Source organism: Heliconius melpomene, chromosome 15, assembly GCF_056956725.1.
Source record: "Heliconius melpomene rosina isolate 202511_hmr_F chromosome 15, ASM5695672v1, whole genome shotgun sequence".
In the NCBI taxonomy this organism is placed as follows: Eukaryota; Metazoa; Arthropoda; class Insecta; order Lepidoptera; family Nymphalidae; genus Heliconius; species Heliconius melpomene.
This window is the reverse complement of record NC_140403.1, coordinates 6,137,328-6,155,448: the sequence shown is the minus strand read 5'-3', so window position 1 is coordinate 6,155,448 and position 18,121 is coordinate 6,137,328. Positions and strand designations below refer to the sequence as shown.

Genomic DNA, 18,121 nt, shown 5'->3' with positions numbered 1-18,121 from the left:
CACATTACCTCATACAATACAATCTATCTACAGTTACGTAATAAATTTAATTAAAAAAAATAACATTTTAAAATAATATAAATAAATAAATAAATTTTAACATGACTTCTGCAAATTTAATTAATCAGTCGTTAGTAAATATTAGTTCGTCAATTTAGATCGTTTATTTTCAGATTTCAGCGGATAGGGGAACCCTAGGGTCCGTTTACTGATACCGCGTGTTGAGTGGCAAAATTAATAATGAAAATAATTCATCCTCCAAATTAGAAATTAAACTTACACTCATCGCTTTCAGCCAGACTTTGTGCCACTACGCCACCATGGCCTCAATATTTCATAAATGGTTTTTATAATATCCGTTTCATTCATAATATACGTTTACTCCAAAAATTATTTAAGCTAATGTCTTTGAAATATTTCTGTATTAATAATACAGGGTGGAATTGACGGCACCACGTTAAATGAAACCACAGTTTTAACTACTCTATAAAAGCCTAATATAATTTAGAAAAAAAATAATTCCCAAAAATGAAAAAGTTATTTTTTCAAACAAAATAAATAATAAAATAATCGTTTTAAAAAAAAACGCCATTTGTAAAGTGTTATATTATCACTCACACACTTACCTGTCAAAGCGGCAACGTCGCACATGCTTCATTCAAGAAATCGAGTCGCAGCAACTAGCGTAGGTATGTAGGCAACGGCGGCGAGCTGATGTTAAATTAACGCAACACTTAGGAATACACTTTACACACACTTTTATTGAATTATTTCTATTAGGTTTTTAATTTTACTTTTGTTGCACTACAAACACATTTTTTATGTTCCCGTTTTAAACTAACACTCATTTTTAACATGTTTACAAAATTATTACAATAATAGCATTTTTTTTCACTTTTTTTAACAATAAATATTACATTTTCTGTCCACATTACATTCAGCTCGATAATGACCCATATTATTACACTTGAAACATTTAATATTTCTTTTAATTGTAGCATTTCTTTTTACAATAAATGCAGATGATGATGACACAAATTCCCCCCGTAGTAGTATTATGGTTTGGAACTTCCAAGCATTCCAATTTTTTACTCCTTCCAGTTTTATTACTGTGCTGTTTCCTTTTCATTGTGATTGTTTATTTTGCTTGTTTTTCTTTTTTATTCCTTCCCGGCAACTTAACCTCCAAATTTCAATACCAACGCCGAAGCGTCGCGTGAAGTAACGCTGTTTTAATCTCGCCAGTATTTCTAATTTTCTACGATTGATGCAATTTTCTTTATTATTGTTACGACGTGGTCTGGGCCCATAACCCGTTGTATTTATATGGTTTAGTAAATAGCATTCAGCTATAGTCCGACCCAACTACTATTGCGCAGAATGTACGCGCCGCACCGATTCTATGGGAATCCCCGGTAATCGGTGCGGCGTGAGCGGGGTGTCTTTGTACAGATAACAAAATTCATTTTTAATATTGATTGATTGTGCAATATAACACTATAATTCATAATAAATGTAGATTATACTTTTTACGCATGATTTGATATTAAAATAATTAATAAAATTATCAATACTATTTACAAATAATTACTAAATATTAATTTATTTCGTATTGAGTTTTCGCAGGTCCTCGTGTAACATTATAAAACTCGTTTAATATTTAATTTTTATACGATTTTCTATCAAAATAATCATACAAATATAAATAATAATGAAAATCTTAATAAAAAATTTAATAGTATATTCGATAAGTATTTTAGTTAATGGCAACTATTACAATGTTTTTAATTATCTGTGTGAGAACAGAACTTAGCCGCGGAACGGCTAAGTTCTGTTGTATTTACATTATTTTGTTCGATTTTATACGTTGAATAATTATTAAGTGTTTTAAATTATTTGGATGTTGTTTAATATTAATTTTATCATTAATCGGATTTCTAAAATCGTGATGAATGTTTCGTGATCGTGATGATGTGATTACTGAGTATTTTTCTCAAATGTGAAACTATTGTGTCAGTATTTGAGTGTACTATCAAAACATACATTTTTTTAAGACATTTCAAACAAATGTTGAGTTTTTAATATTACTTATGATGTAAATATTAGTGATAGTAAAAGGAGAATGCGACAACGACGATGTAAAACTAATGTTAAATGTAAGTACCTATCTATCGTAGTTCAATATCATTTTGTGTGTTAAAAATTTTGAATATAACTTTGTGGGTGGTTCAATAACCATGCAGTATTTCTAAATAATTTCATAATAAAGGTGATATAATAAATTGACTTAAAGTAGGATTTTGTTAAACAATTTTAATAAGAGGTTTGAACGTTATTTAGATTTATAATAAATAGGTAATTGCGTGAAAAAGAACGCGAGATATCGTTCTTTCTCGTTCGGTTTTGTTTTGACGAATGAAAAGTAGAAGTTTGGCAACGCTTAGTAGTATTTTTGTAGTAGTATGTGTATGTGTGCGTCACACGAAATACAGGTATGGAGAAAAATCGTGAAATGAAAAAAAAATCCTACGTCCAAACTGTTGAGGCATCTTGATTAATTTCTTTAGCTTCGGGTTTGAAATTTTTTACCCTATATGCAGTTTCAATTAAAGAAGCGCAGCCTCTTCCACCCTGTATATTTTTTATCACGAGTTTTAAATTCATAGTTAGCATATTCGTGTAAAAGTGGGTAGATTTAGGTTAAAAAGACAATAAAAGCAGTGGAACTGTGTCAAACGGGAACAGTTACTTGTAGTCGGAAGCCCTGATTGGAAGGTATCTAGTGTGTAGTGTTGTTATTGAGTGATACATGTCACTTATTGTAATTACGTGGAACCTCTGTCCGAGTGGGTTGGAAACATATAGACGGTATGTATTTTTATCGTATTTTCTTAAAAACGCCAACAGTTTTCGATTTCTAACAATACATTCTAAAATTAGATTGCATATAACATTCTAATCTAAGATATTTGATAATTTCACAATTAACATTTTATGGTAATAGGTTAAGATATAAAAATAAATGACTATAAATATAACAATAAACAAGGAAGAGGTTTCGGAAGTACCAGGAAGTTCAACTGTTAATGTAGTTTCATTCAAATGAACTGCTATTTTATGTGAAGGCCGTGCACATGCTTAAGTGCTTAAAACTGCGGTTGCGATGTAAAGATATATTGATAAAAGAATTATACCTAACTTTATTTTTTAATTTCAAGTGAAAATGAACAAAAGAAAGTGTAATTTACTAATTAAATAAACTATTAAAAGGTTAATTTATGAGTCATTATTGATGGAGTTAATATATTTTTTAAAATAACAATGCAAAAACGATATCTATGAAATATTTTTAAGTGTCTGAATTTCAAATTTCATAAAAATCGGTGCTGATTTAATTTATTCCATACAAACTTTCAACCCCTGTTTCATCCCTTGAGGGTTAAAATTTTTCAAAATCCCTTTTTAGTGGATGTCCATATTACGAAAATAAACATCTGTCCAAATTTCACGTTTCTTCGCACAGCGGTTACGGCTGTGCGTGCGTCTTACTTCAGTCAGTGGGAACATGTCCTTTTATATATATAGACTAGCGGACGCGCGCAGCTTCGCTTGCGTATTTAAGGGTGAATTCTAATAACCCATGAAACATGTGTTCAATGAAATATTTTTAAGAGTCGAAATTTCAAATTTTATAAAAATCGGTGGCGATTTAAAGATTTTTCCATACAAACTTTCAACCCCTTATTTGCACCCTTAGGGGGTAAATTCTAGAAAACCATGAAACATATGTTCAATTAAATATTTTTAAGAGTCTGAATATCAAATTTTGTAAAAATTGGTGACGATTTAAAAAAGACCTATACAAACTTTCAACCCCTTATTTGCACCCTTAGGGGGAGAATTCTAGAAAACGATGAAACACGTGTTCAATTAAATACTTTTAAAAATCTAAATTTCAAATTTTATAAAAATCGGTGGCGATTTAAATTTTTTTCCATACAAACTTTGAACCCCTATTTCACCCCTTTAGGGTTAAAATTTTTCAAAATCCCTTCTTAGTGGATGTCCAGATTATGAAAGTAAACTTTTGTCCAAATTTCACGTTTCTACCATTAGCGGTTACGGCTGTGCGTGCGTCTTACCTCAGTCAGTGAGGACAAGTCCTTTTATATATATAGATACTAGCGGACCCGGACGCGGCTTCGCCCGCTTGAACTATACAAATATTTATGAAATTATTTTCAATTTTCAATAGAATTAGTAAGAAAATATAAGCCTAAATAATCAAAATAAGCTAAAAAAGAATAATAAGTGGAGAAATGAAAAATAATAAGATAGATTTGATTATCTGATTTCTGGTCTATAATCAGATAATACATGATTAATACAATACTCCCATAATTTGTATGAAGTAATATGCAAATGAGAAACGGGTAACTTACTAAGAATGAGACCGGCCGGTCAGATTGTGCTAAGCAACGTTTTTCCCCTCGCTGACTTTTCGCAAGATTCCATTGCTTCATTCAAAGTTATCACAGCCACGAGCAAGAGTCGTCTGTTGAATATTCATTCTGTTGTTTAAGCGTGCACTTTGATTCGGCCGGGTTATATCACGTGATGCTGAAGTAACTAGCAGGCAATAGGTGAGTCAATCCGGCGTAGCAGATCAATGATTATTTCTCATTGTTGCCGTATCCGGTACGGATTTAAGTTAGAAAACGAGTTTCATTTGTCTTGTTCACATAATTAAGTGTTTCTAAGAAAATTATTATTTTTTAGCGTCGCCCCGTATTCCACTCACAGCAGAGTAGGCAGAGGGAACAATGTTATTACACTTCGTTCCTCATTTTCTACCGAATTTGGGGGACAGAAATGAAAATATTTAATATTTCCCCGAGTGAGAATCGAACCCACAAACTGTTGCGTTCACAATCACATGCTTGTGCCAATTATTAATTATTTTCTATTTATTTTTAGTTTTGAATTAATGACTTTAGGTATTATAGGAGTATATTCGTTATTTGCATATATTAGAACGTAACTATATGAAACATCGTAAAATTTACATTTGCTATAATCTTTTCATTTAATTGAGTTTTCGCAAGCGCTTTATTACGTCTGGTGCTCTTACCTACTTTTAATTATACAATATACTAAGATTATTTGAATAAAATCCACTCGATACAAAAATATAATTGAAAGTAAGTAAATTGACAATTGTATTAAATTCAACTCCACATGTCGACCAATTTCGACATCAGTTAATCTATATAGATTTACTTATGTATTGTAACTAGTTTTAGTTAAACAAATAAAATGAAACTCAAGAGCTTGTTTTGTTGAATATGGTAATGTAGTGGTAGGAATTAAAATATTCTTATTTAAGTTGCTAGCAAAAATTTAAAAAAATGATTTTGTGTTAGACCATTTATAAAGGAAGGTATAGGCTACAATTCTAGATGCCATCGACGCATAATATCTGAATGCAGATTCTTCTTCTTTTTCTTCTTTGTAGTTTCACTCTTGACAGAGCTGTCGTGGTCGTCCTTTTTAAAGGTTCGTGGTGCGCCACACAGCCCGACGCCATTCTACGCGGTTGACTGTCCGCCTGGTGCATTCAATGCAGATACAATGGTACAATCTAATTCAGGAATTATTATAATTAATTACATTACATTCCAAGACTCAACACACAGTACGTTGAGATTGAAGGAGAGACTGTTACTCCATATCTACCCTGGCGAACAGTGAAAATTAACTTAAGAAGAATATAACTGAAAATATTTCTATTTTCCATACAAAAACAGAAAATTATTACAACAGAATTCCATAAAAAATCATATTATTACATTATAATTGTTATTTACAATCTTCAATGTTTGCACATACTCGCGTATTCCGGCTCGCAGAGGTCATCTAATCCGCCGTGTGAGGTCATCATCACGTGATTAAGAGAAGAGAAGTTCTTTTTTTTACTATCCGGATTAATTTAGATCGATTCCAAGTATTTTATAATTCCAATCTCGTTTACCTCGAACGATGCGTAACATCTGTAAATTCCAAAATCGTGATATAGGTAGGTACATCGAAACTTGATTTCCCAAAGGCATTATCAAGTCAATAGGCGTTCCTATTATATACGTACTATACGTTAACTTTTTAATATGTAGAATCTTCGTATACTTAATTAATTGGGAAGTATAATGGAAGGTCTGGTCTGGTAGCTAGAATACAAAAAAAGAAAAAAATAACAGACAAAATATAGTGCAATTGAATGGTATTTGATTCTATTTTAGTTCTCACCTTCTTCTTCTTCCTGGCATTAACCCCGGAAATTACCAGGGTCTGCCTTCCTACTCAACATACGCCACTTTGCACGGTCTTTTGCGTCCTCGGCGGTTAGACCATTTTAGTCCTCACCATTTAATATGTAATTGTAAAACATGCGAAAAATGAGTACCGTTATGACGTAACTAGGTTTGGAATTATTTAAAACTTATTGTATTAATATATATAAGGCATTTGATGTTTTACAAATGTCTGATGGCAAGAAATAGGTTTTTTTAAATAAAAATAAACATGCACGTGTAAAAACCAGAAACGTATAACTCAAATGGCTGGGTTATTATTGTTATTATCGTAAAATAGGTTAAGCGTCATCAAATTAGTTTCTAGATCTAATTATTATGAATTAAGGCAGTTAGCGCAATTGACTTAACTTAAAAAAAAACATAAGCTAGTTTTATAGTGACTAATAAAAAATATTATAAATGCAATTTTAAAATATATATTTAATAAATAGATTGCGAAATAAGAAATTTCTATTGAGGATTTTCAATTATAATGACTCTATCGTTTCCCAGTGCGTATGCAAAATAAAGGCGGTGTCGATCTCAAAACAAGTTCTAACGAAATTAAAATCCGGATCTGCATATGTAAAACCTGCCTTATCATAATATGATAAAAGACAAAGTACAATATTAATAAATAAAAAAATGTAATATATATATATATTAGAAAAATAAATTCAATAAAATACAAATATACAGCATTAACCTTAGAATGTTTGTACGAGTACATCTAATGAAGACAATTCTGTGCAAATCATCTTTAGTGTTGTAACCTTCGCGTACTAACAATAGGTCATTTTGATATCCTAAATCCTAGTTGAATAAACTTTAAATTATCATAGACGTAGACTGTTGCATATTTGAAGGCAATTTTTTGTTAATACTTTATTTATTCTGTTTTAAATGAACAAACCAATGCTCTTAATAATGTTATATTTAATTTTTGAGTGTTATTAAAAAAATTATGTTTGAATTTTAAAAGAAACCATCATCGTTTAAACGTCATAACACACGGATGGTAAATAGATAAAGCTAATTTAAGAATGCATATTAAACATAAACATTTACATTTAAGATTAAATACATAGATCAAAACAGGATCTCTTAGGTAGGTTAGGTACGTAGGTTCATAGCAGGTAGGGGGTCCTTGGTTGACCTTCGAAAACACAGTATCAATGATACTGGAAGAAGGTCACGTAAAAAGTATGAGGACCCCCCGAAAGGCATATATGAAGAGGTTGATGACAGTGGACGAGGCGAAAGAGGTATGTAGAGACCGTAGCGTTTGGCGCTCCGTTCCCTCTGACTACCCCGCTAGGGATAAAGCGTGAAGTTAAGTTTAATTTATAACGGGACCTTAAAAAATCGAAATCATATTTAAAGAGACAAAATTTTCAAAATATTTCGTCATAACGACCTTGCCCAACCGTGCTTATTATTCTTACTTTAGTCACGTATTGTTAGCGAATAGACGCACTTTCGCCTTACATCAAATTTATCGAGGCTGGTTGAGAATTTCTATTGCGTTTTTGACATTAATACTATATTTCTATACTAATCGGGTCACTGCCGTATGATATTACACTTTAAATGGTTATATTTGTGGTTCTAGATCTAGATCTAGAGTATGAAGTGGTTCATTGAACCACTTCGAACATAAATAATGAATAAGTTCCACATGTTATATGTGACGCAAGCCGATATGTATCAACTATCGAGTGACCGTCGATCTAAACTCACTTAAGCTGGTATGGGGAAATTGATTACTTCATATCTATAACAGCTACAATTATTTTATAGCGGTAGTTTTAGATTAACCCGCATATCTATGGAATTAATAAAAATACCTTCTTAAATATTTTATTCGTGAAAGTAGTAGGTTGACATTGCGAATGTCGAGGCTTGCAAGTCGTAGACTGCCCAAGGTTTTATAATTCAGCACTTTTTGCTCTTAGTCTTTAAAATGTAAAAGGCTATAAAGTGTCACTTGTTGTAGTTATTAAGTGTATATTTGCTATATATCTGTTTGTATACGACTTTTTTTTGTTCCCAAAAGTGTATTTAAAATTTAAATATAAATTTTAATTTTATTTAGTATTTAATTAAAAAAGGTTCCATTGTACCTATCAATACCTCAACATTTGACTAATAAAATTTAAACAATGTATGTACATATTTGACTCCATACATACTTTATGTACTGCAATCACGATTCAGTTCTCTTTGTCACACCACTCCGTTTAATATCACAAAAAAGATATATGAAAATACAACGATTAATCATATAAAAATGACAGATTCCAAATTCAAAAGTAATATTTTGTTTATTTTTAATTATAACAGTATTTATGACCAGGCTAAGTTTATTACTTCACAGTCTTGGGGTCTGCATAAATGCGTTTCCCTGCGTCAAAAAAAAATTTTTTTTTTAATTAATTTTTTTCTTTAATTAATTTCTTACCATAATAAATAATTAATATGTAGGTACCATCATATTTTATTGAATCATTCTGTCTGTATTTAATTTTTTTTTATGTTATCTCTATATGTCAATCTTCTTAGCTATTTCCCGCCAAAAAAAGTGAAGACATTAGTCAGATTGACATAAAAAAAATGTCTACATTGGTGGTGTGGCTATATTTAATCGTTATAATATTATAGTAAGTGTTTATTACCAATTGTGTTTGGAGAAATACGTTTTACTAGCATTTTGTCACTTCCTGTCTTAAAACCAGTTGTGTGAGCTAAAAGTGATCAATCTTATTGCGATGTAAATTAAATTTCGCAAACTCTTACGCCTATTTTAGTTGTAAAGTTTCTGAATACGGTTATACATTTATTTAATATTTCAATACTTAATAATAAACATCGCCCCGTCAATGTGCGTGCGTACAAGCGTGTGATTATAATAGCACAATTGTGAATTCGATTGGGGATGGGGGAATTAATGTATAAATATTTTCATTTCACCGCTCTGGTATCAAGGCAAAAAGCGCGGTGTTAACTTCCGCAATGCCCCGAAAATTCGACGGGAATTGGTAAACAGAGTGTCTTAACATTAGGTTCCCTCTGCCTACCCTGCTATACACAGGATTCAGCGTGGAACTGAAAAATAAATATATTATGTGATGGCCCACGTATATGATCAAATGTGACAAGAACAGGAAATGAGTAAAAAAAGTCCCAAAAAAGCACGCAATATTAAAAGATATTCTCTTAAAATATAAAAAATACCTACATATAGTAATATTATGTAAATTAGTCTAATATTACATTCCAAATAATTTACCGACTTTGAACTAGGAAATTTTATATCAAGGTTTCGCGGTTATACTTTTCCTTCAGTTTTATAGGTCATTTATCTACCGCATTACGCTACCAATATTGACGAACTTAATCAGTAACGATTAAAATAATTTTTTTAATAATATTTATAATTAAAATATAATAAATAAATTATATTTACAGATATTGCCTTCAAAATAATGTGATTTTAAAATTTTATTACAACATTTATTGTCTTTTGAAATAGATTTAAGGGTTTTAGTGATGTAGTTATATCATTTGTCTAATATAGATTAGACAATGATGACAGTACAACATAAGTCTATTACCTAGTGTTTTTTATAAATTAATGTTTTTTTCTAAATTAAATAAAAATGCCTTAACATTTTTACAACATACTATTTTAGCAATTTATGCAATTTCTCACTATCACTTTTTTCTTTCTATTAATTTTTAAATATTAAAAATGTTATATTATTTTTTTCAGATTAACGCGAAGTCTACTACTTCTACTGATTGTATCAACACATATACAAGGCCAGAAAAATAAAATAGATGATAATGTGCAAGGAGTACCGAGTGATTTACGGAGATCCGTCAGCGAGGCTTTAGCTTTAGAAAGGAGGTACCAGTTAGGTGCTAATGATGCGTAAGTAATTTAATATCTATATACATATTTACTTATATTTTAAGCCTTTTTCTTCAATTGCATAATTTAAGGACACTGGGATAGGTTGTGAGTTCTATTTGGTCTCTGGTAGCTTTGGCAACGAAGCAAGCGTGAGCATGAGCTTTGCCACTCAACACTCACGTCTTAGTGGGGGTGTTCCCAGTTTCCCACTGCCAAGAAGAAGTATATGTCATAAATTACTGTATATTTTAGCATAAAGGTATTTGAGCTGTAACCCTAAATTAAAAACAAATATGTCAAATTCAATCAATAAAATTCCATAGACTTCCGCAATGTACACGTAATTATATTTTCTGATAAAGGTCATTCAAGAAGTAATTACAAGTGTGCGTAGTATAAATAAATGCATTGAAAATAAAAAAAAAATATTTAATAACACCAATGTGTATTTACATAATACTTATTTAAAATTATTTTTTATAAATAAAATAGTTTTATATTTTAGTTTACTTTCATATTTCTTACTAGCGGACCCCGCGCGGCTTTGCCCGTTCGATTTGACTTTTGTATTTATGACCAGATTGTCCTAAAATAAACTTTAAATGTTAAGGGAACCTTGCAAGTATCCAATTGTGAATATTGCAGTTAATTCGGTTCAGCCATTTCATTCAAATTCAAAAATTTTAAAAATCATTGTGTTGGGTTCTATTACTGGGATCAATTGTGAACAAAGTGTCTTAACACTAGGTTCCTTCTGCCTAGCCTGCTCTATGTGGGACACAGAAGGTAAAACAAGAATAAATATATAAATCTTAAATAATTTTATTTTCTACCTTGATCCAATAAAAATACGAAAGAATTAAAAGTGTCGAAGTGCATACATATTATATCACTTTCTTTGGAAAACAAAGACTCATTTTGTCTCATAAAATTGAAGAAATATTATATTTATTATACTAGCAAAATATAATTTTTCTTTCTCAGAATAGTCAAATTCTTTTAATTTTTATTATTATCATTATATATTTTTTTCTCTCGTATAGACAAAATTGCACATCGGAAGATGATATAAGCAACACACCGTGTCCTCCCAGCAAGTACCGTAGTGCCAGTGGGGAATGCAACAACGTCAGACATCGTCCTTGGGGCAGACGAGGGGATGTATTTCTGAGGCTATTACCTCCTAATTATGAAGATGGTAAGTTAAATATTAATAAATAGTTTTAAAATGAGAATTAAGTCGTATATAGCAAATATTACGAAATAGACATCGAATCCACAAAAGTATTTTACAATTTCGATAGAGACATTTAAAAGAAATTAGTTTTTCTTTATCTATATTTACAGCAGGGTAGGCAGAGGAAATCTAGTGTTAAAACACTCCGTTCCCCATTTTCTGGCGAATTCTGGAGGGATTACGTCTTTGCAGTGGCAGAACTTAACGCCGCGCATTGCCTCGACACCAGAGCAAAGAAATGAAAATATAATCGTAAATAAATATTTCACTTCCTCGAGTGGGGATCGAACCCACAACCTTCGCGTTACAGCCATTTGCGCCATAACGGCCTCATATATTTTTAAATTACTAAGTATAATCTCCAAAAACATCTTACTGGTACAGCATTAACTTGTCACGATAACCGATTTCTCTTCGTAAGCTACATGTCATGTCACATGACAAAGTAGGAAATAAATCGAGCTTATTATTAAAGCACGCCATATATGTAAGTCCCATGACACCGACAATGACAAGGAACAAGCCCGTCATTTGTCTATATCCGTCTACAATAAGTAATTTTGATTAAATATAAAAAAAAGCTTCGCTTCGTAATCTTCTTGTAAAATTTCTTATAAATGCAAATAATAACTGCAAAACTGTTTAATTGTCATCTTTGTATATTACAATAACATATTTTCATAAAAATAAATTATTATTTTTACTAAACTTTGGTCTTAGGGTAAAATGTGATTTTTTTTAAGTCGAATAATGAGAGCTTAATATTAAATCTAAAAAAATATACATGTGAAATCAGAGCCAAGTTGAATGGGTGCCAAGTTTTGTGTTCTCTCGACATAAAATTCAAGCTGTTTCTTATAAATATTTCCTATATTATTATTTATGTAAACGAGGTGTTTTGACCTCTGTAATTAATTAACGACGAAACGATTGATTACTTCACTACAGGTTCATTGACCGATTATTTTCTAAATATTATGGTAATTTATCCTGACATTAGTCATTAGATAAATGAGTTGACAATAACAAATTGTTGAAATTTTTAATTTAATTTTTAATTTTTTTTATGTAACATAAAATCTGTAACTTATTTATACTATTTATAAAAAGCTTTAGATTTTGAATAAACAATTTTCAATTTATATAAATTTCCATAAACTTATGAGTCGTAAATAAGGAATGAAAATCACATCAATCAAACGAGTTATAAAAAAATTACACTATCTCAAAGTTGAAATTTCTTTTTTAGGGTTCTATACCTCAGAAGAAAAAACTGAAATCTATATCCGTCTATATAAAGTTTAAATTAATATCAAATATCCCTTGAAGCATAGAATAAGTGGCTGTCGATAAAATCCTATAATAATACGTGATAAGTCGAAAATTTTACATGATAACGTGCTAAGAAAACATTGATGAAATATGTCAATTATCATTATTTAAAGGAAAGGATTCGCTTTAATGGAAAGCTTCCGAAAAATGCAATTTTATATTGCGGGTGGAAGCATACATTTTATACAAAATAAATGCATACGCCCGCAAACTTAAGTTGTCAACTTTTATAATAACTTTTATAGTATAAATCACGTTTCCGTTCATAAACAATTATGAAATTGGTGCGGAACCCGACTCGCATTTGACTGGTTTTTGATGATTACAATAACAGCTGTACATCTCTTCCATGAATATTTCTTAACATATTATATTATAGATTCAAATTAATTATTTATATATATTTAATATTAAGCTTTAAAAAATATTTTAAAAGTATTTTACTCGAAACGTTAGCGATTCCTTAGCATCGTACCAGAAGTTCACAATAAAGTGGGTACGGTCAAATTGTTATCATAATATTATAACAAGTGCCTAAGAAATATGTAGGACAGTTGTAGGTCTTGAACTTATTGACAATTTTACAATATAATTACAGTAAAAGTAGTTGTGAATATTTAAATAGTTTGTCACATAATTATTGTAATAATTTTATGTAATATAGCCACTTAAATATAAATCAATTTGTAGATTATTTTGTTATTTGCTACTAAAATTATTATTAATATACTGTAATTGTTTAATCGTAAAATAATTAATTCGAAAAATATATATAAACTGTTGTTGCTATTTGAGTTTATTATTTAACTGTACTTTACAAAATACATATATATCGTTTTAAATACCATCACTCTGTTAAGTTATTATTAATTTGTAAGACGTTCTAAAAATATTGTATGAAAGTAACTTGCTAATTTTTATTACTCTTATATTGTTGCATACATAAATAACCTGTCAAAGATTAATGTTTCAACAATGACATTTATTTATCAGGCGTACACATACATATTTTACTAGTGGACCCTGCGCGGCTTCGCCCGCTATTTAGATAACATTTAAACTATTAATATACATTATACTAGATTTTACGTGTAACTTTACGTTAACATTTTAAAATTTTTTAAAGATGCCCTTGAATTTCTTAAATTATACAATAAAATTGAAATTTAATATCATTTACGTACATATAAGGGTAAACCTGAGTATGATTTTCCATACATAATTATTAATTAAGATATTTAAATAAACATATAGCTACGAATAATATCCAACATGGATGTATAATGGCATAGGAACAACATATTTGGCTGGCTCTACCCACTCTAAGTGACTCATATATTCTCCTCCTCAAATCTTAGTGTTAAATATGTATGATATTATATATAATATATAAATTGTAAATACTTTTAAATATCACTGAAACTATATTTAGCAAAGACGTAATGGGATTAAAATAAAAAAGAATCTACGTGATAAAGTAACTGGCCATAATTTTATTACAAGGTCTAAAGGCTCAAAAAATAAAAACAAAATAGTCTAGTAATGGACCGACAAAAATGATAGACCTTACAAAAATACAATAATTATTTTAAGCTAGACGAGATCTTTACAAAAACCGGATAAGCGCGAGTCGAGCTTACTAACTGAGAGTTTCGTACAAAAATTGGAGGTCCCGAGCTTTTCTGAAATTTAAGCTTAGTTTAGCTAGAATCTTACTTGAACTAGCGGCTTTAATACCAAACTTTGCCCTTTTAAGGCTATTATTTTTTAGGATTTACACAAATGTATAGTTTTCTGATTTATTTCTGAATTAGTATTACCTGTAGATGCTAGCTGCTAAATTTTATAATTCTAGGTTAAGTACCCTATTAATATTAATTTTGATTACCTTTATAGTGTCGAAATACGCATTTTCTTCGATATAAACGGCCATATCGTTTTTTTTTAAGTAAATGTAGAAATACTTTTTTTCCGAAAATCAATTGAATTTGAACTCGATATCTCTAAATGTTCCTGAGATAAAGGCTCTTGACAGACAAAGAGATGGACGGACAACAAATTATCTTGTGAGGGTTCCTTTTTTCCTTAAGAAGTACGAAACCCTAAAAACATTTTAATTTTTCCTCTAAAACACAATAATATTTCTTTCATCATCAGGTATATCGCAGCCGATATCCTCACCGCGTTTACCAGAACCAGCGTTGGCTGTACAAGCCGTGTCGCAGCTCGCAAGACCAGCTGACCACGACTATGTCACCAGCATGTTGCCAGCCTGGGGACAGTTCCTCATGGATGACCTTATTGCTACTGCTAATGGGAATAAGGTAAGTTGAAATAGCATGTTGATCTCGACTACAATGCCTAGAATTGATTAATAAAATTAATCTGTCTGTGTAGAATTAAATTTAACTTTGTAGAGTCTCATCGAAATAAATAAATATGAACCAGATATTATGTGAATTTTAATATTAAATCTCAGATCACATAAAATACCAAATAGACCTAATTTATTATGAGCTATTTTAAATAACCCTTAACAGTGTATATTACACCGTAGATAGTTAAACAACGCATAGAAAAATGTATTTATGCTTTAATTTCTCGAAGCAATTTAATAGTAGAAGATTATCATTGTTCTAATATTACTATTATTATAAACAAGAAACTTGAAATTATAAATAATTGTCACTAATTAGATACTATTGTTTACAAAAGTGACCTACTGTATTTTCACTTATTTAATAATAGCAATTTCTATGTCTCATTACTGTTATATGACAAGCATTTGAATTTCGTCAGATGTGCAAGAACCGTACAGTTTGATTTAAAAGCTTTTTGTTTCCAAGAAAGGTCAAATAACACAGAAGGCTATTACATTGTTTCTTAATTTTAATGAAGCGGATATAAAAAAGGAATTATTAAATATCAAAACTAATTTAATTTTGAAAAATTACAGTTAAATTTAATATTTTAGATGGCATGTCATGTAAAAATATAAATTTAAGGCTTTATTTTTATATGATGTGACATTGCGATTGATGTTGAAGAAGAATTTATATTTGACAATAAAATGCATATCTATATTCTTCCTAAAATAATAAATTAATATTAATTATTCGATATATAATGACCTCGTATATTATAGCCTAAGATCCCAGAGCTGCCAGACCTACGTCATTTTAGCAAAGCTTAAATTTTGAGGACTATTAGTGTAATACATAGTTAAGACAGTGTGCCTACTCACTAACTCGAAAGTCGGGACCTTTCGGAGATAGCGCCAACTGAAGGTATACGTCGACCTATGTTAAAGTAGATTATCCGTGATATAAAGTGATTGAGTGATTATTAAATAAATATAAAAATATGAGAACAATAAAAGCTAACACATAAATTACAGTTTCGTGTTTTCTATCAAATGAGGTAATCAATTATATTAGATTTGTCTTGTCGTTTGCGTTTCACACATTGTAAGCAGCGGGGCGAAGGTCGCCGGACGTGCTTTTTGTTAGGAACGGCCCATCGAGAACGGTAATGGAAGAGTTACCTATAACGTAAGCCTCCATCTAATGATGCGAACATTACTTTTTTTAACTTGAACTTGGTCGACATGGTACACATTATGTGTAATTATATTGTTATTTTTGACCTTCACACGCATATCAATATTTTTTTGTGAAGGCAAATAAATGATCGATGCTTGAAATGTAATAATTTTTGTTTCAAAATCTTAATAAAAATATTTTAAAAACCTATACAGCATATTAAAGAATTTTCTGGAATTTATTTCCTTGTTACATCTGAAATTAAACTTACTATTTTTAGTTAAACTCTCCTTAGTTTGTACTTACGTACTTTGCTTTAAAAATAACTTTGAATCAAACGCCAATAATTCACAAAATCTAGAAAAAGAAATGATATTTTTAACATATCTATTATAAAACGACGCGTTCGTGATAGTTCGCGAGGTCACGTGGGGAAAGGTTATCCGTTATTACCTGTCAGTGAAAGTTGTGACGTAATGGTACCCGCGGTTCCACGTGAAGACCCCCCCTCCCCCTCCCCCTTATGTTATAATCAGCTGACTGACACCCAATCCGATCGGATATAGGAAATATGGTTTCTTTCACAGGGCTTTCATACATTCTTTGTAATTTTCCACTTAATTACGTAATAGTAGAACGTCAGCTTAGATGTAATCCTTTTAGAAATTATATGAATCATCCGAAAGGTATAGTGAAAGAAGTAATCACTCTTCATTATCTGTAGGGAATCTATTGTAGACATTACGTTGATTGTAGGTATATGTTTTGAAAGTCTTTTACGACAATTCACAAATCTTTGATTTTTAGGAAATTATAGGTTCTATTTACTTATTATGACTGGAGATCAAGATTTTTGAAAAAAATTAAAAATCCCCTAAGGGCATAGTATGATTGTTATAGGTTCATTTACTTAGGCAAATCTGTTTATTTAAAACATAAGGGTTTTTCTAATTTGGTTAGAGAATTAGGCTTAGCCAACTAATAGACTAATTTTAAATTTAAATTATATTAAGATTCATAGCTTAATATATTGTTTTTAGAAAGTAAATATGATATAATTAAAGGCAATAGCTAATTTTGTAAAAAAAAATATAATGCCTCAGAATTCGGCGGAAAGTGATGTCTTAATGGGAATGGAGTGAGAGATATAAGGTTTCCAGATTTCCTCTGCCATTCTGCAGATGCTGCTTAGCCGATTTAAATGCAGTTTTCACTATTATATTTTGGGGAGTTCAAGGATGTGCAAAGAGAGTTTATTTTTTATTTATACGGGCAGTTTTATGATTTAAAGTTCACGCAAGTAAAGTTGCGGGCTTAGTAGTCGTCAATAATAATAAATTATTATATTAAAATTTATACAATAAAATATGAGACGATCGACGAACGATCGTAGTTATGTGTGAGTTCATCTGTCATGTGAAAGTTTTTAAGCCTTAGGCGTTTTTAACGAAACTTGACAGTATAGGTTTTTGTTTAATCCAGCATTCCTTTGTTAGGTGCAACGGAGATAATTATTTTCTTTACAACATGTGTTGCGTACAAAGTGTACGTTGAATAGCTTTGAAAATGTCGAAATGGTATTCTCGGTTTTACATTGTTTCGTAATTTAAATAATCTACTGAACTATAGAAATTTGAAAAACTGACAATTTTCAAATTATGGTTTGAAATTTATAATAGTCAAATTCAAAAAGTATAGATAAATATTTTGGCCGTTAATTATTTTACACGGGGCCGTCGTGGCC

General features: G+C 30.3%; 1 protein-coding gene across 2 annotated transcripts in view; it reads left to right on the top strand.

Annotated features, from left to right (window-relative positions):
* LOC146531481 (uncharacterized) overlaps positions 1-18,121 on the top strand; it is a 50,527-nt gene that overhangs the window by 18,298 nt on the left and 14,108 nt on the right. The window contains exons 1-4 of one of the 2 annotated variants that reach the window (XM_085198374.1): positions 2,746-2,868; positions 10,123-10,284; positions 11,310-11,464; positions 14,993-15,159. In XM_085198374.1, coding sequence (XP_085054500.1) covers positions 2,810-2,868; positions 10,123-10,284; positions 11,310-11,464; positions 14,993-15,159 — 543 coding nt within the window. In that variant the 5' untranslated portion in view covers positions 2,746-2,809. Of the gene's footprint in view, positions 1-2,745; positions 2,869-10,122; positions 10,285-11,309; positions 11,465-14,992; positions 15,160-18,121 lie in introns of those variants that run through there. The other variant, XM_085198375.1, reaches the window with a different exon arrangement.